This window comes from Colobus angolensis, unplaced genomic scaffold (genome assembly GCF_000951035.1).
Source record: "Colobus angolensis palliatus isolate OR3802 unplaced genomic scaffold, Cang.pa_1.0 Scaffold24, whole genome shotgun sequence".
NCBI classification, from domain to species: domain Eukaryota; kingdom Metazoa; phylum Chordata; class Mammalia; order Primates; family Cercopithecidae; genus Colobus; species Colobus angolensis.
The window spans coordinates 5,458,135-5,484,138 of NW_012115599.1; the positions used below are offsets into that span (position 1 = coordinate 5,458,135).

At 37.2% G+C, this 26,004-nt stretch overlaps 1 protein-coding gene across 1 annotated transcript in view; it reads right to left on the reverse strand.

The window, feature by feature from the left end:
• APLF (aprataxin and PNKP like factor) overlaps positions 1 to 26,004 on the reverse strand; it is a 100,025-nt gene that overhangs the window by 61,638 nt on the left and 12,383 nt on the right. Inside the window, exons 2-3 of the mRNA XM_011945515.1 lie at positions 15,390 to 15,461; positions 2,132 to 2,304 (exon numbers count right to left, since the gene is read on the reverse strand). Coding sequence (XP_011800905.1) covers positions 2,132 to 2,304; positions 15,390 to 15,461 — 245 coding nt within the window. The remainder of the gene's footprint in view (positions 1 to 2,131; positions 2,305 to 15,389; positions 15,462 to 26,004) is intronic.

Consider the following 26,004-nt stretch of genomic DNA (forward strand, 5'->3'; position numbering starts at 1 on the left):
TGCACATATCTGAAGTGTGAAATTTGATTAGTTTTGACAAATGCATACACCCACATAATCTGCACCCTTAACAAGACACAGAATATGTCCATGTTTGTTTAAAAGCTGAAACAAAGCCAAACAAAAAGTTCCTTTGTAGCTTCTTACTAGTCAATCCCCTTGGAAACAACCATTGATTAAATTTCTATTTAACAGATTAATTTACTTATTACAGAATTTAATATAAATGTAATCATATAATAGACACCGTTTTGTGACTTGCTTTTCTTTTTGGTAGATTCCTCAGGATTTTCTAAACACACAACCATGTCATCTGCAAATAAACACAGTTTTACTTCTTTTCAAATCTGATATATTTTATCTTTGTTGTATTCCCAATCTTAGGGGGAGAACTTTCAACACTTCACTAATAGGTTTTTTGTAGGAAAAAAGTTTCCTTCTTTTCCTTGTTTTCTCAAAAATTTTAAAAATCATGAACAGGTGTTGAATTTTGTCAAAATTATTTTTGAGCATCTATTAAAATGATAGTTCTTTAGTCTGTTATGGTGAACTGCTTTGATTTTTATATGATAAACTAACCCTTGGACAAGCCCCACTTGGTAATAGAGTATTATCCTTTTTACATATTGCTGGATTTGATTTGTAAATACTTTATTATGAGGAATATTGGTCCATAGTTTTGAGGGTTTTTTTGTAAAATCTTATCTGATTTTAGTGTCTAAATTATAGAAGCTTCCTAAAATGAGCTGGGAAGTATATCCTCTTCTATTTTTTGAGAAAAAAGAATAATATTGGCATTATTTCTTCCTTGTAAGTTTAACAGAATTCATCAGTGAAGATCCTTATGGGAAATACTTAAATTATGAATTCAATTTTTTAAATAAATATAGAATTCATCAGATGTCTATTTTTCCTGAATCCATTTTGTTTTTTAAGAAATGTACCCATTCATTTCAACTGCCAAATTCATTGGCATAAAGTTTTATATAATATTTCCTCATTATTCTTCTAAGGTCTATAGTATCAGTAATGATATCCCCTCTTCTACTGTTGATATTGATAATTTATGTTTTCTCACTTTTTTCTCGGGAAGCTTTACTACAGTTTCATCAATTTTATTAATCTTTTCACCAAACCAGCCCATAGCTTTACTGATTTTCTTTTTGTTCATTTTCCATTTCACTGACTTCTACTTCTTACTTTTTTTCTATTTTCTTTGAGATTAATTTGCTTTTTGCCTATCCTCCCAAAGTAGAAGCACAGATCACTGGTTTTATAGATTTCTTCTCTTCTAATACAGGCATTCGACTATAAACGTCCCCCTAAGGGTCAATTTAGCTGCATCTCACAAATTTTTATGCTGTTTTCAATATCACTCTGTTCAAAATGTTTTCCAATTTCCCTATGACTTCTCTTTGACCCAAGGGTAATTTAGAAATGTGTTATTTAATTTCAAAATATTTGTATATTTGTGTAGCTATTATTAATGGTTTCTGAATTAATACCATTGCTATCAGAGAACATACTCCGTATAATTCTGTCCATCTACTTCTATAAGTCTAGTTTATGCATTCTATAATTTAAAAGCTGAAATGAAACCAAGTGATCTTCTAATGAAACTAAAAAACCTAGTGTATGAATTTTAACTGTAAGCCAGACATCAGTATATTTATTCTAATACATTTCCTCAGTTTCTCTGTTCTATATTTTCTGCTATTTTTATAAGAAAGAGGAGTTAGACAAGTGTAAGTCGGAAGTTAATACCTTAATAAAATTCAAAAAGGTAAAAAAATGAGGAAAAGGTAGTCAATTTCAAATTAACTATATTGAATACTGTCAGATGGAAAATACATTCTGAATACGACAGTAAAAGACACCACCTATGGGAGCAACTGCTATCAAGGCATAGTAAGTTTCCAAAGTCAAATGTTTTCCAGAAATAGATACACATGTGCGTGTGCACAAAACACACATACATGCACGTGCATGCACACACACACGTGTACACATATATTACACATCTACTCTATCTCCAGTTTAACGGTTTCTACTGGTTCCTACCGAAGGATTTGTGATGGCTGAAGAATTAGATTAAAAATAACATTCTTACTCTCATTTCATCAAGACTTACCTTAAGGTACATTCCATTTCCACTTCAGAGGGTATGGAGAGAACGCGGAAAATGTATTTGTCAACTAACAAAGAAAAACTGTCTCCAGGATTCAAATAGCACCATAGATTTGTCTTCAATGGTAAGAGCTGACTCTTCTCTGAAGACTGATAAAAACACGGATTTGTGTGTATCTAACAAATTAAAAAAGAATATAATTAAATGTTAAAAAGAATATAATACAATAATGTTGTAACTCAAAATTACGACAAAAATACAATTAAATATGAATTCACAACTTTGGTATCAAAACAATTTAAGCATAAACTTAGACTTAAAAGTTTAATAAATCTAACTCTTATGAGTACCATAATTATTATTTATATATAAAAGAGAAAAGAAGCTATGGTATACCTCCCATTTCTCCAGGAATCAAAGAAAAAAAGCAAAGTTATCAACTAACTGGTTAAAACAGTCTTCTATTTTGCTTAATAGAGACAACTGGACATCACAAGAAGAAACATGAAAAATAATTCTTAGTATGGAAAAACTGAGTCCCCCAACTTCCATATCCAAAATGTACTAATTTCCTGACAATGGCTAGTTTCCTTACCACTTATTTTCTCCTACTAATTTCTTACTACAATTAAAAAATAAGAAACTACAATGCTATGGTTAGAATGTGTCCCCCAAAGTCCATTTGTTGGAAACTCCAACCCTAAGGCAACAGTGCTGACAAGTAGGACCTTTAACATGTAGGTCATAAGGGAAATGTCCTCACGAATGGATGGATTAATGACATTATCACAAGAGTGGATTCATTATCTCGGGAGCAAGTTTGCTATCTCAAGAGCGGGTCTGTCATAAATGCAAGTTTGGCCCTCTCTTGCTTACTGTCTCATGCATGCTTTCTCTCCATGTAATGCCTTCCACCACATTATGATGCAGCAAAAAGGCTCTCACCAGATGTGGCCCCGGCATTTTAGACTTCGCAGGTTCCAGAACGGTGAGCCAAATAAATGTCCGTTCATTATAAATTACCCAGCCTCGGGTATTCTGTTATTGCAGCACAAAATGAACTAAGACATATGGGAAGGAAGATTCTAATCAAATCTCTCAAACAAACAACATGGCTTTCTTTCTACCTCCTGAAAGAGGAATCATCTTATTTGTTTAAATGAAACTCCCACTATGAAGATCATCCACATTGAAATCAAAGTAGTAAAGAGATCTCAAAGTTAGAACTATTGCAATATCCACTATTTTAAATTATGTTTGCCACTATTTCCATGTTAGCAAAGATAACAAGAGTTGCTTCAAAAAACAAAAAAGACCTATTACGAGGTGCCTTAAACATTCTAACCAGATTCAAGCTAAAATTGGCCATTTCCATGAGTCAAATAGTCTTTTTGTCATCAATATCACTGGGTTTTTATAATAAATAAGCTTTAGGATATGACAAGGTAATCTACATAGTGCAGATCTTTGTGTGTGTGTGTGTTTTTTTTTAAAGCACAATCTTATATAGAGCACCTATCTCTATTACCCTTCCTTCTATCTATTTCATCAGTTTAAATGAGACTTTTTCTGGAGATATCACAGCAAAGTAATTACCACCCTGGGAATGGACATATGCTGAGCAATAAAAACAACAAAAAAGACACATCTTTGAAGCTAGAATGAATATAATCCACCTGGTTCTGACCATTCAATTTCATGAGAATCTGGCCATACATCATATTTCTATCCTTTAAATCTGTGTTACAAGAAAGCAGTAAAATAAAACTTGGAGATAAAGAGCAGAGGTAGAAATTTAAAACAGAGATGACACAAATTTGGTCGGCCATTATTTTATTAGTCAAACTATACACAAGATTGCATAAGAATGGAGATGCAGTGTGATTTATGCAATATTGTATTCCTAAAAAGAATAGTGAATGTTTGATATTTAAATTCAAGTTATAATTTTAACAATGTTTAGAAGTCTTTCACCATGCTAACAGCCACTCCTAATTTCTCTCTCTCAAAGCTGTCCTCTGGCTCTTAGCAGGTTGAGCTTTTGAGTGCAACAAGCACATAACAAATCCACAGGCTCTGAGCTTGTGTCCACTGCTGAACTTGGGAATCGTGCCCTGTATTCCTCATCCTTTTGGGCAAAGGCTCCCTTTCCTTGAGTATGTCATGGTCATCAGAGTCAGGAATGTTGAACTAACAGGAGAAGCAAGAGTCAGAACAGGAATCCACATAGCTTTGGTCTGAACTCTGAATATTCTTTAAGTGAGGCTTGCTTCTGATTATAGGCTAAGGCCATGTTTTTACTCATGAGCATTAAAAAAATTCAGATGAGTCTCTAAACAACGTTAAATACTGACATAGTCCCAAACTTACAAAGGCTAGGATGTTAAATACAAAGGCATAAAACTGTAAGAGTGGAAAAGGTAAAATGCTTAAGGAAACTACATTTCTTTACAAAGGTATCACAAACCCAAAGATAACGCAATATTCTGTTTGAGTATATTTTCCTCAGTGGAAAGCACTTAATATTTAAATTATAGTTGGTTAAACATTGGTAGTCAGCAAATCCAGCCACAAAGAAAGTGAACCCATGTGTATGGTCCATGATCATCTTTTCCTTTTCCTAAAACTGTTCATACAGGAGATTCCAAAATGAAGAGTAAAAATGACATTAAAGTCTAATGTTTGATCCTCTAACGTAAACCTAAATTTGTATTACTCACTGAATAAGTTAAAAAATCAATGTCAAACTACATATGCTCCAACTAAAATGCTACACGTACATGAAGTCCAAAAGGTAGTTTTTAAAAAGTTACAAAGTATACAAAAATCTAACAATATTAATAAACAAAAAGGAAGATTACACACCAAAAAATTAGGAATGAAAACAATGACATAATTACATAAAAAATAAAAGTTTTGAAAAATAACAGAATACTGTAAATACTTTACAGCAATACATTTGTAAATATGGCCAAAATAGACAATCACCTAATAACACCAAATAGATTTTTTTAAAGTATGTTTACGTGTATGTATGTGCAGCCTGTTTAAAAATATTTATTTATTTTTTTCTTTTTTTGAGAGAGAGTCTCACTCTGTTACCCAGGCTGGAGCGCAGTGGCATGATCTCTACTCACTGCAACCTCTGCCTCCAGGTTCAAGCAATTCTCGTGCCACAGCTCCCTGAGCAGCTGGGACTACAGGCGCCCGCCACCACAACTGGCTAATTTTTGTATTTTTAGTAGAGATGGGGTTTCACCACCTTGGCCAGGCTGGTCTCAAACTCCTGGCCTCAAGTGATCTACCTGCCTTGGCCTCCCAAAGTGCTGGGAATACAAGCATGAGCCTCTGCACCTGGCTTGAGAGTATTTAATTATTATAGAAAGGCGATTGAATTGGACTTGTAATATTTCAAAAGTACAATCAATAATTAAAAATCTTTTCAATCCCTGCCAAAACCCCTTTTTCTGAATATTTAAACTTTTCTTCATATCACAAAAGTGTTAAGGATCCCCAATTGCTTCATGAGACAAGTTTAACTTTGATTCTGAAAGCAAACAAGGGCAGAAAAATATTGGCAAACCCAACCCTACTGTGATTAAAAGATATAACTACCTGCACGAGAGACGTAATGTTGGTGTGTGCCTTTTAACAAATTCATGAGATTATAAATTCAAACTTCAATAGGTTATGCTATAACTTTAGAAGTGGTGCAAAGGATGCATTATCCCTGCAAAAAATGGAACTAAAATACAAATCAATTTCCTACAGCTTTCTCTTAGAGTTATCATTAAATATTAAAGAATGATAGATGTATACCCCCCAAAAGCACCTTATTTTCAGTGTTTTTTTTTTAATTTGGATAGCTTTTTTTTAACAAAATAAGTTGAGGAAGGCTATTATTATAGGATTTTCCAGATATTTCACAAGTACACTTTTAATTTCAAGAGAAGAAAAACAATCTCAACTCAAGAACTTTGTGCAATAAAAAAAATAACAAGCACCCAAAGACGTATATTTTGAGAGTCAATAACAAAAGGCAAAAAATAAAAACTGCAACTTATATGTAGTTATAGAGCTACTGCCTCAATCATCCAAGACCCCAAGTGAGTAAGATTTTATTAAAATGAAATAAAAGCACCGACAGCTATGAATTTACCCTGAGGGCATAACCAATCACTGGTGATACAGTCATTTACAAAGAACATCATCATCAGTTTGCTTTTGTAATGTCTTTTCTCTCTGCTGATACTAGGCTGTAGATTAAATTTAAATGACATATAAAAAAGCTAACATCCTCTCCTCATGAGCTAGCACCATCTCCTCATGCACCATTTCCAAGAACTGCTGGAGAGCTACAGCATTTTTTGTAGGAGACATATTAGAGGGAAAAAGGCAGAAAGTCATCCAATGTAAAAGTACGAATTAGTAATTGCCCTATTGCATTCAACTCTCCTTGTCAAAGCTATTTTTTTTATTTGGTGGTAAGTTTGGATTTCCAAGTTAAAGAAAAGTAGAAAAACATTTAATCACTTAAATATAATTTGAGGTATGCAGTATACAGATGGGATCATCATAACAAAACATTTGCTATATTCATTTATGTAATTTTACAAATATTTTTAACGAACATTTCCCTCTTGACATTTCATTACACTTGTATAGATACCTTGCTTTAGTAGATCAAAGAATTTGTGACTGATGAGGGAACAGAGAATAAGTGATATTTGACAAACAAGATAAAATGAATGAACTAGAAGTCACTTGTCCATCTCATTCTGATTTTCAAGATCTTTAAACTTCCACTAACAATTAAAATCAGTGTTAGAAATTCTCTAAATGTCTTTAAATTGCACCTTGTAGACAGTGCAGCCTACAATAAGCTGCTGAATAAATATATCAATCTATTTCAAGATAATGGGTATTTTATTGAAACCATATTAATATAAACAAGGTTATTAGCTAGTCAGGTTTCTAATGTGCAACTCAAGTCTTTAGCCCATTTTTCTACTGGATTCTTTATTTTTTTCTCACTGATTAAAGGCATCTGTCATATGTTTTGGATAGCCTTCCTGATATAGCTCAGATATGTGTCACTGGCCAAATCTCATGGTGAATTGCAATCCATAACGCTGGAAGTGGGGCCTGGCAGGAGGTGCTTGGATTATGGGGGCAGATGCCTCATGGCTTGGTGCTGTCTTAAAGATAATGAGTTCTCGTGAGATCTGGTCATTTAACTAATACAGAGTGGGCACCTCCCACTCTGTATTAGTCTGTTTTCACCTAAGACTGGGTAATTTATTAAAAACAACAACAACAACAAGAGGTTTAATTGACCCACAGTTCTGTAGCCTGTACAGACAGCATGGCTGGGGAGGCCTCAGGAAACTTTCAATCGTGGTGGAAGGCAAAGGGGAAGCAGGCAAATACTATATTGCTGGAGCAGGAGAAAGAGAGAGAAGGGAGAGGTGCTACAAACGTTTAAACAACCAGATCTCGTGAGAACTCACTCACTATTGTGAGAACAGCAAGGGGGAAATCCAATGCCACCATGATCTAATCACCTCCCACCAGGCCACTCCTCCAACACTGGAGATTACAATTCGACACGAGACTTGGGCAGGAACACAAATCCAAACCATATCACCCTTCCACTCTCTCTTGCTTGCTCCTGCTTTCAACATATGATGTGCTGGTTCCCCCTTTGCCTTTTTCCATGATTGTAAGCTTCCTGAGGCTTCCCTAGAATCCGAGCAGATGCCGGCACCATGCTTCATTTCATGTAAAGTCTGCAAAACTGTGAGCCAGTTAAACCTCTTTTTATAAATTACCCAGTCTCAGTTTATAGCAATACAAGAATGGCCTAATACAGAAAATTGGGACTGGAATTGGGGCATTGCTACAAAGATACCTAAAAGTGTGGAAGTGACTTCAGAACTGCCTGCCTAACAGGCAGCAGTTAGAAGAGTTTGGAAGGCTGAGAAGAAGACAGGAAGATGAGAGAAAGTTTGGAATTTCTAACAGATTGGTTAAATGACCAAATGATCAGCAAATTTGTGACCAAAATGCTGATAGTGATATGGACAAGGAAGTCCAGGCTAAGGAGGTCTCAGATGGAAATGAGAAACTTATTGGGAACTAGAACAAAGGTCAAGTATGTTATGCCTTAGCAGAGACCTTGGCTGCATTTGGTTCATGTCCTAGGGATCTGTGGAAGTCTTACCTAAAGAAAGATGATTTAGGGAATCTGGTAGAGGAAACCTCTAAGCAGCAAAGTGTTCAAGAAGTAGCCTGGTTGCTTCTAACAACCTGCACTCAAATGCATAAGCAAAGAAATGACTTAAAGTTGCAACACATATTTAAATAGGAAGCAGAGTGCAAAAGCTTGATAAATTTGTAGCCTAGCCATGTGGCAGAGAAATAAAAGGCTTTTTCAGGAGAAAAAGCTTTTTCAGGATTCAAGGAGGCTGTGAAGCAACCACTTGCTAGAAATATGTGCACAACTAAAATAAAAGTCAGGCTAGGCACGATGGCTCACACCTGTAATCTCAGTACTTTGGGAGGCCAAGGCAGGTGGATTACCTGAGGTCAGGAGTTCGAGACCAGGCTGGTTAACATGGCGAAACCTCATCTCCACTAAAACTACAAAAAAATTAGCTGGGCATGGTGGCATGTGACTGTAATCCCAGCTACTTGGGAGGCTGAGGCAGGTTGAACCTTGAACCCAGGAGGCAGAGGTTGCAGTGAGCTGAGATCATGCAACTACACTCCAGCTTGGGCGACAGAGCAAGACTCCATCTCAAAAAACAAACAAACAAGTTATAATATCCAAGAATTATATAATTATTCTTCCATATCCAAGAATTATTCCAAGAATTATTTCTCCATATCCAAGAAAATGGAGAAAAGGCCTCAAATGCATTTCAGAGACCTTCATGGTAGCCCCTCTTATGACAGGCCCAGAGGCCTATGAGAGAAGCATGATCTCATGGGACAGTACCAGGGCCTGGCTGCCCTGCATGTCCTTGGGACAGTTCTATCCACATTCCCACTGCTTTGGCTCCGGCCATGGCTCAAAGGACCCACATACAGCTTGAGCTGCCACTTTGGAGGATGCACGCCATAAGCCTTGACAGCTCTCACATGGTGTTAAGTCAGTGGGTGCACAGAGTACTAGCATGGTGGATTCTTGGCAGCTTCCACCTAGATTTCAGAGGATGTACGGAAAAGCCTGGGTATCCAGGCAGAAGCCTGCTGCAAGGGCAAATCCCTTACAAGAGAACTTCTACTAGGGCAGTGCAGAGAATAAATGTGGGGTGGGAGGTCCCACACAGAGTCCTCACTTGGGACACTGCCTAGTAGAGCGGTGAGAAGAGAGCCACCGTCCTCTAGACCCAAACATAGTATATTTACCAACTGCAGCCTATGAGAGCAGCCTCAGGGGATGTACCCTGCAAAGCCAGAGGGGTGGAGCTGCCAAAGGTCTTGGCAGCCCACCCTTTGCATCAGTGTGCCCAGGATATGGACATAGAATCAAAGATTACTTTGGAGCTTTGACATTTACTGACTGCCCTGAAGGGTTTTTTGTTTTGTTTTGTTTTTTGTTTTTTTTGAGACAGAGTCTCGCTCTGTCGCCCAGGCTGGAGCGCAGTGGCTGGATCTCAGCTCACTGCAAGTTCTGCCTCCCAGGTTTACGCCATTCTCCTGCCTCAGCCTCCTGAGTAGCTGGGACTACAGGCACCCATCACCTCGCCCGGCTAGTTTTTTGTATTTTTAGTAGAGACGGGGTTTCACCGTGTTAGCCAGGATGGTCTCGATCTCCTGACCTCGTGATCCGCCCATCTCGGCCTCCCAAAGTGCTGGGATTACAGGCTTGAGCCACCGCGCCCGGCCGCCCTGAAGGATTTTGAACTTGTGTTGGGCCTACTGACCCTTTGTTTTGAAACAGGGATGTTTACTCAATGCCTATACTCGCATTGTTTCTTAGCAGTAAATAACTTTTGATTTTACAGGCTCATAAATAGAAGAGATTTGCCTTGTCTCAGGTGAGACTTTGGACTTCTGAGGTAATGCTGGAATGAGTTAAGACTTTGGAGAATTATTGGGAAGGTATGATTGTATCTTGCAATGTGAGAAGGATATGAGATGTGCGAGAGGTCAGGGGAAGAATGATATAGTTTGGGTATTTGTCCCCACCTGAAACTCATGCTGAATTGTAATCCATAAATGCTGGAGGTGGGGCCTGGTGGGAAGTATTTTAATCACGGGGGTGGGAATACTTCATGGCTTGGTGCTATCTTCTGAATGGTGCATCAGTTCTCGTGAGACCTCGTAATTTAAAAGTATGTGGCTTGTTCACAATAGCAAAGACATGGAGTTAACCTAAATGCCCATCAATGATGGACTGGAAAAAGAAAAGGTGATATGTATGTGTGTGTATATATATATACACACACACACACACCATGGAATACTATGCGGCCATAAAAAGGAGTAAGATCATGTCCTCTGAAGGGACATGGATGGAGTTGGAAGCCATTATCCTCAGCAAACTAATGCAGGAACAGAAAACCAAATACTGCATGTTCTCACTTATAAGTGAGAGCTGAATGATGAGAACATATGGACACAGGGTGGGAAATAATACACAGTGGGGTCTACTGAAGAGTGGAGGGTGGGAGGAGGGAGAACATCAGGAAGAATAGCTAATGGATGCTGGGCTTAATAACTGGATAATGGAATGATCTGTGTAGTAAACCACCATGGCACACGTTTACTTATGTAATAAACCTTCACACCCTGCACGTGTATCCCTGAACTTAAAAGTCAAAGAAGAAAAAAAGTGTGTAGCACCTTCCCCTCACTCTCTCTCCCTTGCTCCTGCTTTCAACATGTGACGTGCCTATTTCCCCTTTGCCTTCTGCCATGATTGAAAGCTCCCTAAGGCTTCACCAAAAACCTAGCAGATGATGGCACCGTGCTTCCTGTAAGCCTACCCATGAGCCAATTAAACCATTTTTTTTTTTTTTTTTTTTGAGACATCCGTCTCCTAGGCTGGAGTACAGTGGTGCAATCTCAGCTCACTGCAATCTCTGTCCTCCTGGGGTTCAAGTAATTCTCCTGCCTTGGCCTCCAGAGTAACTGAGATTACAGGCACCCACCACCACGCCAGGCTAATTTTTTTTTTCTTTTTTTTGAGACAGAGTCTCGCTCTGTCGCCCAGGCTGGAGTGCAGTGGCATGGTCCCGGCTCACTGCAAGCTCCACCTCCCAGTTTCACGCCATTCTCCTGTCTCAGCCTCCTGAGTAGCTGGGACTACAGGTGCCTGCCACCATGCCCGGCTAATTTTTTGTATTTTTAGTAGAGACGGGGTTTCACCATGTTAGCCAGGGTGGTCTCGATTTCCTAACCTCATGATCCACCCGCCTCAGCCTCCCAAAGTGCTGGGATTACAGGTGTGACCCACCGTGCCTGGCCAAGCCTGGCTAATTTTTGTATTTTAAGTAAAGACAGGGTTTCACCATGTTGGCCAGGCTGGTCTTGAACTTCTGACCTTAAGTGATCTGCCCACCTTCACCTCCCAAATTGTTGGGATTACAGGTGTGAGCCACTGCACCCAGCCTAAATCTCTTTTCTTTATAAATTACCCAGTCTCAGGTATTTCTTTATGTCAATGCATGAATGGCCTAATTACATGTGCCAGTTACATGTATTTTAATCATCTTCTCTCTGTTGTAGTTATCATTTTCATTATAGTGTCTTTTGATAAATGAAGTTTCTTATTTTAATTTCATTGGCTTTTTCCAACTGTTTTTATGGTTCATGCTTTTTATATCTTGTTTTAAAACCCTTCCCTACTCTAAAGTCATAAGGGTTTTTCCCTATATTATATTCTAAGAGTTTTATAGTTGGACTCTCACATTTAATCTACCTGGAGTATATTGTTGGGTCTGCAGTAGGGGTCTAATTTTTTTTTCCAAACAGATAACTGTCCCAGTACCATTTACTGATAAAAATTCCTCTTCCCCACTGACACACAATGCTAGCCCTGGCCCAATCCAATTTCCACACACATAAGTCCAAATCTAAGGTTGCTTTCAGTTCTAAAATTTTATTCAACTGAAGGCACTAAAACTTCTTAAGATAGAACATCAATTAGTTGTAACTTAAAGAAATTTTTTTAAAGAAGAGACACCCAATGCCAAGAGAATCCTGACTTCAGAAATATAACAGCAAGAAAATACCACACAGAGTTCAAAGAACCTGGGCTCTCATTCCCATTCTAGAATTTGCTGAGTATTTAAGAGCAGACATTCTGCAGAAGGCTGTGACATTCTAAGTTGTCAAAAAAAAAAGTTACTCAAAAAAGGATAAAAAAGATCTACCTTTCTCCCATGTCTAAACATCACACTTACGGGAAAGTTTAGAAAACTACACTAAATAATATTTAAATGATCACAAACAGAGGTAAAACTTAAATAAATCATTCCAAATTTTAGTTTTATATCTAGTCTCATGAGGAATTTTTGCTCTAGCTTCTAGCATTATTTCTACTACAGTTTTGTGCTCAAAAGACACCTGTTAATGTAATACATAGTGGTTTTATGATCTGAGTACCATCTAATTAAAGACTCAGTAAAAGTGAAGAGCATTTTCAAAAACGAGCCTTTTTATAACTGAACACTGCTAAAATCCCACAAGGAAATTTGGCTCACTACATACTGGATAAAATTAAACTCAAGATTTTCAACTAATAAAATCATCTTTAATGTGGGCATACTTATTTTACATTATTAGTATTCTTTTGAATAGCCACAGAAGTACAAAATATAACTGAATAATTTTCAGTCAAGTATAGACACAACTCCAACTAAGCACCTTTATTAAAGCCAATTTACAAAACATTTTAAAATATAAATGCCCTTGATTAACACTGAGAAAAAATGTAAATGTTCAAAATATTCATGCATTAGTAAATATGACAGTTTTCTAATGACCTATTTTTGATATAAAAAAATTTAATGCCATGTCAATTTTGTTATAAGAAGGGTTTCTTCTCATCATTGAGTACATAAAGAGTGTAAAGAGAAAACCTGATATCTACTGAGTTGTCCACAATTCCACTGGTTAATTTGCTCACAAAATAAATGGACACCGTGGCACAGCAGACACTGGAGACTCAGAAGGGTGGTAGTGTGAGAGGTGGGACAGCCTTAAGAAATTACCTAATGGGTACAATGTATACTATTCAGGTAATGGTTACACTAAAAGCCCAGACTTCACCATTTCACAATATAACCATGTAACAAAACTGCACTGTACTCCCTAAATCTATATAAATAAAAAATAATTATTTCTATATATGTTAAGTTCCTAAAATGAATCACTCACCATTTACAAATATTATACTACTATAAATTTTTCAGATATCATTGGAGCAAAAGCAGAGGTAAAAAAAAAAAAGCTATAACAAGAGTTAACAGGTATTAATCAAGAGCTTGCCTTCATAACAGAGTGAAAAGTACTACTAGTTTATTGATTTGTTTTTCTATAACATCTGCATAGTTATCAGCAGGATTTGAATATTAACAACACAAACCAGAAAAGTCTATTCATCTACTGCAGGAGCTGATACTTTCTGGTTTAGTATAAAAAATAACTAGAAATCCACTCATTAAGGACTATTTAAATGATCTACTTAAAAAAAATTAAGTACTCGCTATAAAGTTCTTCTTTTTGTTAATATGAATTATAGAGCAGTAAATTTAAATCATGTAGAAAATCAGTGGTAAGTAATGGTTCCTTCACTTGAGAAGCCAAGGGTAATATTAGGCCAGAATTGCTATTTTGAAAAAAGTAAATCTAATAAACACGTTCTATTAGAAAAGGTAGGATAAGAATTTCAAGATCTCTCTATTCTTTCCTTTAATATACTTTAGTAACAACAACAAAAAACTTATTTTAAGCCATGGTAGTCCATTGGCAGGGTGTTAGAAATTGGGCAATAGAGACGAACATACTTTTGTAAAAATCTATCATGTTCCCACTCCTAGATATGCCATAGATAGTTCTCACCACAGCATTTACTCATGCATTCAGCAAATATTAATTAAATACCTACTATATCTTAGGCACTATGATAAACATTAGGGATACAAAGATTAGTCAGAGTTCCTATATTCAAGGACCTTGTGATCCAGTATGTCATCTCAGAAGAATAAGTTATCTAGAGAGGATACAGAGATGAATAACTAATGGTAAATAAAGTGGCTCCTACAGGAGTATTGACTCCAGATATTAACACTTTTTCAAGACACTAAGATAATGTAGAATGACGATGAGACATAAACCCTTTTACAGATTATTTATTCAAGGCTGTGATAAGGTGAATACACTGAATAATTTTTTATTCAAAAAACTTCCAAGTACTAAAATTTAAAAGATGCTTTCCAAATTTGGAAACAGTTAAACATAGGATAAAAAAGCAAGTACTATCTGTGTAAAAGAAGGAACTAATGCTATAACAGGCAGTTGTATATAAAATATGAAAATACAAATTGGTTTAAAAAGGTTATAATGAATTTAATTCCATGAAATTTTACCACCATACGATCTAGTCTAAAATAAATGGACCCTCATGCACATATTTCATTCTCTTACACAATAGACTCTGCAAAAGAAAAGGAATAATCACATTGTATATTCTTAGAAACTGGCTGTCACCGCATATCATCAGTGATTTTGCAGCAGGAAACTATAAAGCAAACAATTAAAATTCTAGCCCTCAACAAAAACTTTCAAATTAAAATCATTTTTCAAACCTCAAAGTTGAACAAGGTCTAAATTTCAGAACTATTCAACTCTACACACAGTGATAGAGAATATGTTAAAATATCCCTGTAACATTTAAGTTACTTTGGTCACTACCCCAGCTCAAAAAAACAACCATTACATAGTTATGGGCTTTCTTATTGGATATTATTTGGCGTATTCAATTTTAAACCAAATCGTAATGTACACACGAACTGGCAGTCATCTTTCATTAAAATTCTAATTATGTAAATGTGGCATCGTCCTATGAGAAAATATATAGTTTTACTCATAGTTTAGATCTTTATCTCCTAATTATTTTCTGGCAATGAGAAGGATATATTCTGACATTAATTCCCTATTCCCATAACCTTAGAAAATAGGCACCTCTGCTTGGGAACTGAAAGGGTAAGAGACAAAAGTTAAAATGAATCATTAATAACATATTTACCGGTTTGATTCGCAGCTGACCACCTGCCACCTCAAGAATGGCATGTCTTCTGGATACTCTCTTGTCTGTTATCTATACAGTAAAAAAATTAAAAGATTAAGAATAGCCACCTTCTTAAAAAGCAACAAAACAAAAAGCCAAACAAAACCCCTGGCAACGTTTCTGAAATCAGTAGACTAGCTATGAAATACATCATTCATTCAACAACTATATGTTGAAATGAATGTCCTCATTTAACAAATAATGAAACTCAGAGATTAAAAAAACCTGCCCAAAGTCATGGAAGAGTCAACAACAGAGCCTCAAGCCTAGAATCTAACGGATCTCAAAACCTTGCATGATAGTTTCCATTCATGACAGACATCTACTAGAGATTATTACCAAGAAAATTCAAAAATAGGAAAAGTACCTATATAATATGTACTTACCAGAAAACATTTCAAATACAAGAAACATATAGTATGTAACGATGATAAAGGTTTTCAAAGGAAGAGATCCCATGCTCAAGGATCTGGTAAGTGTAAAAGAGTCTGACTGTAGGCTTTGGGGTCAAAAAGACCCAGATCAGGCAGAACTGCATGCAAACTCTGGGGCCATTAGCAGCAGTTACGAGTTCAGGAAGGCAAGAAGCGGAATAGTGAAAAACATTGGCAGTAAGAAAGAAATCAGCATTTTTAAAAAATATCTATTTGCTTCCTGTTTTGAGCCAACAGTGTTCTGCTTATGCTCACAATAATTTCTGCATACCAAAGTTCAAAAATTGTTTGCAATTTATATGCTGACAGTGCCAATCAAAGCATTCCCTTTTCACTGTAAACACAATAGTTAAGATTGCCTTTTTTATTTATGGTTGATTGACAGATAATGAAAGCATGTTAAGCACCAATTTCACTAACACCATAACTACCACGACCCCATCTCTTGGTAACCTTGGTATTTAGCACTTGAATGCTGGCATTATCCGCATGAGGACCAAAATCATCAGTAAAAAATAGACGATGTCAACACATAAACTCAATTAAACCTATTAGTTCCACAAAAAATGTGAAACTGCCAGAAGTCAGTACTCATTTTTTTAACCAGATAGCAGTTCCACACTTAAGGCTGTGACATACAGACATTAATATCAAGCATCACAATGAGTATCACATGAATAAATTTTTCATAATCTATTGTTAGCCACAATGGCTATCCAAGAAGTACAAACTAGTATCTATTCTTTCAGAAAAAAAGAGGCTAAAAATTTAAAGATTCCTTTTTTTTTCCCAGAATGTACCTTAGCTAAAAACAACAGCAGTTATCTGATGACTCATTGCATCATTTGCACAGAACTTTCGCTTAAATGTTGTGATTCAACATAACATTGCCATAGCTATTATTCACACTTTACATAGAAATTCAAAGTCCAGAGAATTTAGGTAACTTGGGTAGGTCACTCTCCAAGTAGGCAGTACTCCAAAGCCACACTCTTTTTAATAAAAATAGGTAATAGGGAGGGTGCGGTGGCTGCAATCCCAGCACTTTGGTAGGCTGAAGCGGAAGGACCGCTTGAGCCCAGGAATTCAAGACTAGCCTGGGCAAAACAGTGAGACCCCCATCTCCACATAAAGTAAAAAATTAGTTGGACAGGGTGGCATGTGCCTATAGTCCCAGATATTAATACTTGGGAGGCTGAGGTAGGAAGACTGCTTGAACCCAGGAGGTCAAGGTTGTAGAGCCATGATCGGCACCACTGCACTCCAGCCTAGGGGAAAGGATGAGACCCTGTCTCAAAAAAAAAAAAAAAAAAAGTAATAAATGTGAGAACACATTTATACATGACTATACCTACATGCAATCATTCAAAAGTAATTTCAAAATATGCACATTATTCTGTGACTGAGAGTAAGCAGTTCCTATTTCTGACTTGGGTACCAAAATCTCATTGTTACTTCAATACTACAAACCAATTTTCTAACCAACAAAGTAATAAGCTATCAAATATAAAATTATGGCATATAAAGATGGTTCCTTTAACAGTCCACCATCTTTCTTTCCTCTTTCTTCTTTCCTCTTTTAAACTGTATTTTTTCAGGAAGCAATAAATGAACTTTTCCTATCTCTGTCTTTCTTTGAAGTAGGCATCACTGACACTACGAAGGTAAAAGACATTTTAAGTAATATAAAAGTATAATGTGACCTCTAGTGGACACATAACTCCACAACAGTGTAATTTCATTACAAGCTATGTGTCTTTATAGAATACAAAAAGAATGCTATCAACAGTCTTTGAAATTAACATCACTCATTTATAGTGTTCCTTTTAAAGTAAACCCCTAAATAGTGAATACGTGATAAAATAATCATTTGCATTTTCTCAATGGGAAGTGTAAAGGTTTAATAAATTATCATTAAAACATTTTAATTTCAGGATTGATATACGGAGAGGGGTGGGGAGCAAGTGACAAACATATTATCCTAAAGATCTGAATATCTGCTTTAACAGCCTATCACTGCTCCTTATATAGAGTGAATATCCAACACATTTTTATTATTTATTAATATATCAACTGTAATAACAATCAATTATCAGAGCAAAGCACCGTTCTAGACTTGTCATGTATCATCTTTTTCAGTCTTCACAAAACCTGTGAAGAAGATACTATTATTATACTTCGCTTCATAGGTGAGAAAATGGAAGTACAGAGAGTTTAAGTAACTACTCAGTTACACAACCAATAAGTAGTAGGGCCAGGATCTGAACCTAAGGAATCAGATTCCAGAACCATTCATGCTCTAAATGTTGTATCTCATCCTTCAATATCATTACATGAAACCTGAAGCAAAACCTCAGTTTTTAAGATGATTTACCCAGTTTAACTGTCAAACTAGAACATAGTAAAGAAATGAAAATAAGGCAGAAATGGCTATCTAATAATCAAATAGACATTCAGAAGAGATTCAGATCCTAAATAAAGCTCCAAGAGGACCTCAGACTTTCATTTGGTCCTGCTTATCTAATGGTATACCTAAGTCTAACAAGATATGTCATCCAAATTCTTAATTCTCTATTCGTCAAGTGGATAGGATTTAGTAGACAGCATACTGACAATAGGAGAAAATGACTGATGTTAGTCTGCAAGTGGAAAGAGAAAGGCTACTAAAAAGCAAAGAAACCCAAGGACTCAAAAAGAATACACTGGTTAGAGGCCATTTAGGGTAGGACAAATGGCATAAATTACTTCAAAATATACTGAAGGCTTGCCCAAGTTTACTTACTGATTACTAGAGTCACCAAGTTTAAATTAAAACTTCAACTGAAAGTCAGACATTTCACATCTTATAAAGCCATAAAAATAGTTAAATTGAGGAATTCCAATTTTTATAGAATCATTATAGTCACCTAAATTCTAATCACAACACACATTCTTCAAAGAAATCAACAAATAGAGCAAATAAAACTACCCATATCTCATCCCATATCTAATGCAAAACTAGGAGATGGAGATTACTAAAAACTTTAACTTACATGTAAGAGAGATGAGAAATGCCAATTTCAGAAGATCAAGCCCCAGAACCTATGCTGGAGCAGAGAAAATCAGGTGGCAAATGACAGAAAAAGAGGAGAGAGGGCCGGGCGCGGTGGCTCAAGCCTGTAATCCCAGCACTTTGGGAGGCCGAGACGGGTGGATCACGAGGTCAGGAGATCGAGACCATCCTGGCTAACACGGTGAAACCCAGTCTCTACTTAAAAATACAAAAAACTAGCCAGGCGAGGTGGCGGGCGCCTGTAGTCCCAGCTACTTGGGAGGCTGAGGCAGGAGAATGGTGTAAACCTGGGAGGCGGAGCTTGCAGTGAGCCGAGATTGTGGCCACTGCACTCCAGCCTGGGCGACAGAGCGAGACTCTGTCTCAAAAAAAAAAAAAAAAAGAGGAGAGAGGGAGTGGGAATCTAGGGGTGCTGAAGCACAGGTATCACTCTCAGAAAAATTAAGTCACACTTTTAGTGGGAAATACTAAAAACATATTTCAGATCCAACATTACAGAGGCCAAGCTAATAGAGAATCCAAAAGAGGGGCATAAAAATATGTCGAACCAGGTATAGCAAGCGCAGTAAAGGCACCACTTCTCAGAAAGAAGAAGGATACTTGGAAGAAAAAAATAAATCCAATAGTATAGATTTTGGCTTCAAAATACCATTCCCCACTAAAAGAAACCAGAGCTCTTTTGAGAAATGTCATATTCCAGGTCTGAGGCACAAAAAGTATAATGTGGACCTAGGATATCTTCTTGTGCCAGAGGACAAAGAAATGCTCAAAAATTGATGGGTGCATGTCAGAAGGACAGAGAAACCAGTGCGAAAAAACTCTCACTGACCAAATTTAGAATGATTTGAGCACCAAAATAGTGATAATACTGGAATACAGCAAGCAAATTGAATCGCAAAATAATCCATGATTCCGTACCAATCCACATAAAGTAAAAAATTAGTTGGACAGGGTGGCATGTGCCTATAGTCCCAAATATTAATACTTAGGAGACTGAGGTAGGAAGACTGCTTGAGCCCAGGAGGTCAAGGTTGCCGTGAGCCATGATCACGCCACTGCACTCCAGCCTGGGGGAAAGGGTGAGACTCTGTCTCAAAAAAAGAAAAAAAAAGATAATAAAAAAGATTCCATATGAATCATGGATTATTTTTTGATTCAATGTGCTATATTCGAGTATTATCAGAGGGTAAGGCTGGGAGAGATGCTTTTCTTTATAAAAGAATGCCAGCTAAAGTAGAAAAAATGGTAGAACCAAAAAAATCGCTATTTTTTAACTATCAATGTAAAAATTAAGTTAGGAAAGGATAAAAGGATGTTTATTTCCTAACAATTAAAAGGTTTGTTGGGAAAAAATACTCATGAAGTCTCAGTATCACTCCACAGATTACTGACAAAGGAAATGGCAGATTAACTGTGAAATCTGGCAGATACCACCTTATCAAGGTGAGTACACTTACCACATCACCACAACAGGACAAACTGATAGATGCGCTTCCTAATGCGGTACTCTGAATAAACATCACCTACTTAATATTTTCACCAAAAATGTTTAATGTGAATCAAATTATGTGCAAACAATCAAACAAAAATTGTGGGACACTCTAGGAATAATTGGCCTGGAACCACGGAAGCACTGATGTCATTAAAGACAAAAGGCAAGAAAACCATTCTAGATTAAATACAAAAAAATTTAACTGGATCATGATTTTTTAAAAAAAAATGCAAAAAGTACATTATTGAAAACGATGTACAAAACTGAGTATGGAACATTAAAATTTATGGCACAGTTACACATTTCTAGAATATAATAACAGAATATAGCTATATAGAAATGTCCTCATTCTTAGGTGACACATGTTGACATATTTAGTGATGAACTGCCATAATGCATGTATGTACTTTCAACTGTGTTCAGGAGAAAGAAAAAAATGTGCACGCGCGCACACACACACACACACGCACATTACAGAAGAAAAATCAATGCCTTATTTGATTAAATTGCTATTTGTCAAATTTCTGTTACTTGTAGTCAAAAGCAACTATGATTAATACACATTCCTCTAACCATTGTTATATTTATTTTTTTTTAGAGATGGGACTTTCCCATTTTGGCCAGGCTGGTCTCAAACTCCTGGCTCCAAATGATCTGCCCACCTGGGCCTCTCAAGGTGCTGGAATTACAGGCATGAGTCACTGTGCCTGGTCTTAAACTGCCTTCTTTTTATTTTTTTTTTTTCAGACTAAGCTTCACTCTGTTGCCCAGGTTGGAGTGCAATGGCACAGTCTAAGCTCACTGTAAACTCCGCCTCCCCAGTTCAAGCGATTCTCCTGCCTCAGTCTCCCAGGTAGCTGGGATTACATGCATGCACCACCATGCCTGGCAAATTTTTTTTTTACATTTAGTAGAGACAGGGTTTCAACATGTTGGTCAGGCTGGTCTCGAACTCCTGACCTTGAATGATCCACCCACCTCGGCCTCCCAAAGTGCTGGGATTACAGGTGTGAGCCACCGTGCCCAGCCCTAAACTGAATTCTTAATATTGTTTCTTGAATGTGAACAGGTCTGTCTATTCTTACATCACTTTTGTAGTGATACCATGAGGATCCTTTATATTTGACTTTCTGGTTTTAAATATCAATAGAATACTTCATCCACTATAATATACATACAGGTCCCTTCTCTAGTTTTAAGATACGAAGATTATACCAGAAGAAAAGATAAACACATGAAAACATAAAAGAACTGTTTATGATCTGTTTGTTACCAAATATGTATTTTTGGTATTTATTGAAGTCAAACAAAATGGAAATTATCTTATGATGTGACGAGCAGAAATACTTAGCTATTTTGAATCAAAGTCTGTGATCTCTTTGTTTGACTGCAATTCTCAAAATTCTAAAAACTAAAGAAACAACCCTGAATACGGTAAAAGCAGAAAAGCTACTGGATCTTGAAATAGAATAGGGTGGTACCTTTCATTTCATCTTTTGTCTATATACAATATAGACAACACAAGTTAATTTTTTGTAAAATGCTTTTCTAGACAAGTTTCTGAACATCATAGACAGTTATAATATATCACATTAATTCAATGTTCTCATGTAACTTGGTTCCTGTAAATATAAGAACAGAAAATAGTTCGTTTTACAGTATAAACTATATTACAAATTGTTTTTTAGTATAAACTATATTACACAGGATATTATTATAGTACAAATATAGTACACAGGATGTATATTATAGTAAAAATTGTTTTTCAGTATAAACTATATTACACAGGAAAGGTTAAGATAATTATATGATACTTTATACTTTAATTTTATAAAAATTATCTTGTATGAATAAAATCAGAAAGATGGCTGACTAGAGGTGCCCGATGCATGCCCTTGCCCCCCAAAAAGGGACCCAAACACAGAATTAACAACTACAATTCAACTGGAGTGTCTGAGGGAGAGCGCTGAAGTGCAGCAAGGGAGTGGCAAGATCCCTGTGGAGCACAAAAGCAGGATGAAAAGAGGTGCAACGCACCCTGCCTCTGCTGTCCCATCTCCCCAGTGAGACTGGCTGGGAGCCAGGAGGGACTTCTTACAGGGTAATGGTAAGCACAGGGCCCCAACCACAGAAACTTGCAGTCCTTACTGCAGGAGAATCCCACAGTCCTTACAAGCCTTGAGCTGTTTGGAGAGCTACCTGGAATTTACAAAGCTACATTACTCCACAGTAGGAGCTCGTGTTATGCACTCCCCACCCTTGCATAACCTAAGCTGCTACAGCATAGCACCTTCTTGAAACCAGAGCCACTGCTGGAGGGTGTCCTGCTCTGGGGGCCAGTAGCCACTGTGTCTCTCTAGCTTTTAGGCTCTACCATTATTCCATAAAGACCACATGAAGGACTGCAATGCAATGACTCCAGTTACTGAGCGCCTGGGTCCAGGGACAGTCATGACTCTGGTACTGCATAATGGGGAAGCCAAGCCCAGGCTGGCCAAACCACCGCATGCCTGTGCCCCCAGCTGCAGAAACAGCATAGCAGCCCACTCCTGGTACGCCCTTCCCCAAGCTAGCCAAACCATTGTGAGCTCACATCCCAGCCAGAGAAACAGCAGTCCACCCCCAGGGGGCATGCCACCAAACTGGCCTAATCATTGTGTGTCCATACCCCCAACTGAGGACACAGTCTGGTGGAACCACCCTAGGCGGACATACTCCACAAACCAGCCAAACTGCCCCACCCCTGCAGCCCTAGCTGGATAAACAGCCTGGTGGCTCTTTCCTCAGTAAGCCAGACCCTGAGCAGCCAAACCACAACATGTCTGCACCCTAAGTCAGATAAACAGCCCAGAGAGCCAGTCCCTGAGCTGACCAACCAGCTGCACACCAGCACCCACAGCCTGAGAAGTAGCCTAGTAGACCTGCCCTCAGTGACCCAATCTCCAAGCCAGCTGACTATGTGTACATGCATACCCCTGGCCCAACAACCAGCCTGGCGAGCCCATCTCTGGCAAAGTCATACCACCACCACCACCGCATACTTCCACAGCCTAGGCCATTGAGGAACTTGCAAACGTTACTAATATGGGTTACAGCTGAGGAAAGTGCACAAAGACCATACTACTGTGCTCACTCAGAACCGAAACCAATTCACTCTACCCATCAGACACCATAAGACCCATCTAAAGAAACAGGTCTTTCCCTGTGAAAGCTACTCCAACAAATTAGAAGAGGCAACTATTCTACCAGATGAGCAGATATCAATATAGGGACACGAGAAACATGAAAAAAAACATGACACCTTCAAAGGAACACATTAATTCTCCAATAGCAGACTCCACAAAAAAAAAGAAATTTATAAAATGTCAGAAAAAGAATTCAAAATAACCTTAAGAAAGTCAACGAGATAGAAGACAATGCAGATAACCCAATAATTCATTATCTAAATGAGAAAGTCAACAGAGAGAAACATCACAAAAAAGAACCAAACAGAAATCTTACAGCTGAGGAATTCAGAGAATAAGAAAAAATAAAATCAAGCCTTCACCAGACTGTATCAAGCAGAAGAACTTCTGAATTTAAAGACTAAGTCTTCTGAAATAACCCAAACCAAAGAAAAAAGTATTTAAAAGAATGAAGAAAACCGATTGAATTTATGGGACACCATTAAGCGAACAAATATTCACATTATGAGAATTCCAGGAAAAGAAAATATGGAAAAGGCATAGAAAACCTACTTAATGAAATAATAGCTGAAAACCTCCCAAGTCTTGAGAGACAGAAGGACATCCAGATGCAGGAAGCACAGAAGTTCTCAAATAAATTCAGTCCAAAAAGGTCCTCTCCAAGGCACTTATAGTCAAATTTTCAAAAGTCAAAGACAACGAGAAAATTCCACAAACAACAAGAAAAAATCATCAAGTCACATAAAAGGGAATGCCCATTAGACTAACAGCAGATTTCTCAGCAGAAACTTTAACAGGCTGAGAAAGTGGGATGATATATTTAGTGCTGAAAGGGAAAAAAAAAAAACACAAACTGCCAGCCAGGATGTAGGATACCCAGTAAAGCTATCCTTTAGAAATGAAGTTTTCCCAAACAAGCAAAATAAAGGGAATTCCATCACCACTCAACAAGCCCTACAAGAAATACTTAAAGGAGTTACTACACGGCTTCACGCTGAATTCTACCAAATTTTTAAAAAAGACTAACACCAATTCTTCTCAATCTATTCCAAAAAATTAAAGGGAAAGGAACTATTACAAGTTCATTACATAATGCCAGTATTACCCTGAAACCAAAACCAGACAAGGACACACAAACACACAAAAAAAGAAAATTACAAGCCAACATCCCTGATGAACATATAGATTCAAAAATCCTCAAAAAATACTAGCAAACTGAATCCAAGAACACATTAAAAAGATTATACAGCATGATCAAGTGAAATTTATCCCAGGGATGCAATGATGGTTCAAACATACACAAATCAATAAATGTGATATATCACAGCAACAGAATTAAGGACAAAAACCATATGATCTCAAGAGATTCAGAAAAAGTATTTGATATAATTCAACACCCCTTCATGATAAACACTCAACAAATCAGGTACAGAAGAAACATACCTCAACACAATAAAGGGTATATATGACAAACCCACAGCTAACATCATACGGAAAAGGGAAAAGATGAAACCTTTTCTTCTAAGAAATGGAACAAGCTAAGGATGACCCACTATTACCACTCTTATTAAATATAGTACTATTAGTCCTAGCCAGAGCAATTAGGTAAGAAAAAAAAAATCAGCCGGGCATGGTGGCTCACACCTGTAATCCCAGCACTTTGGGAGGCCAAGGCGGGTGAATCACAAGGTCAGGAGTTCAAGACCAGCCTGGTCAAGATGGTGAAACCCCATCTCTACTAAAAATACAAAAATTAGCTGGGCATGGTGGTGGGTGCCTGTAATCCCAGCTACTCGGGAGGCTGAGGCAGAGAATTGCTTGAACCCGGGAGATGGAGGTTGCAGTGAGCCAAGATCATGCCACTGCACTCCAGCACTCTATCTCAAAAAAAAAAAAAAGAAAAGAAAAAGAAAACAAAAAAAGAGCATCTAAATGGAAAGGAGGAAGCTGAATTGTCCCTGCTTGTAGATAACGTGATCTCACAACTAGAAAAACCTACAGACTCCACCAAAAGAACTCTTAAAACTGATAAACAAATTCAATAAACTTATAGGATACTTTAACTTAAAACAATATGGGGCTTAGGGGAACCAACCTTGACTCCCTCAAAACTTAACTACCAATAGCCTACTGTTGACTGGAAGCCTTAATCAATTATAAATAATTGCTTAACAGATATTTTGCATGTTATATGTATTTTACAGTGTATTCTTATAATAAAGTAAGCTAGAGAAAAGAGAATGTTTTAAGAAAATCATAAGGAAGAGAAAATATATGTACTATTCATTAAGTGGAAGTGGGTCATCATACAGGTCTTCATCTTCATTGTCTTCACCTAGAGTAGGCTGAGGAGGAGGAATAGGAGGAGCTGCTCATGCTGTCTCAGAGTGGCAAAGGTGTAAAAGGTAAA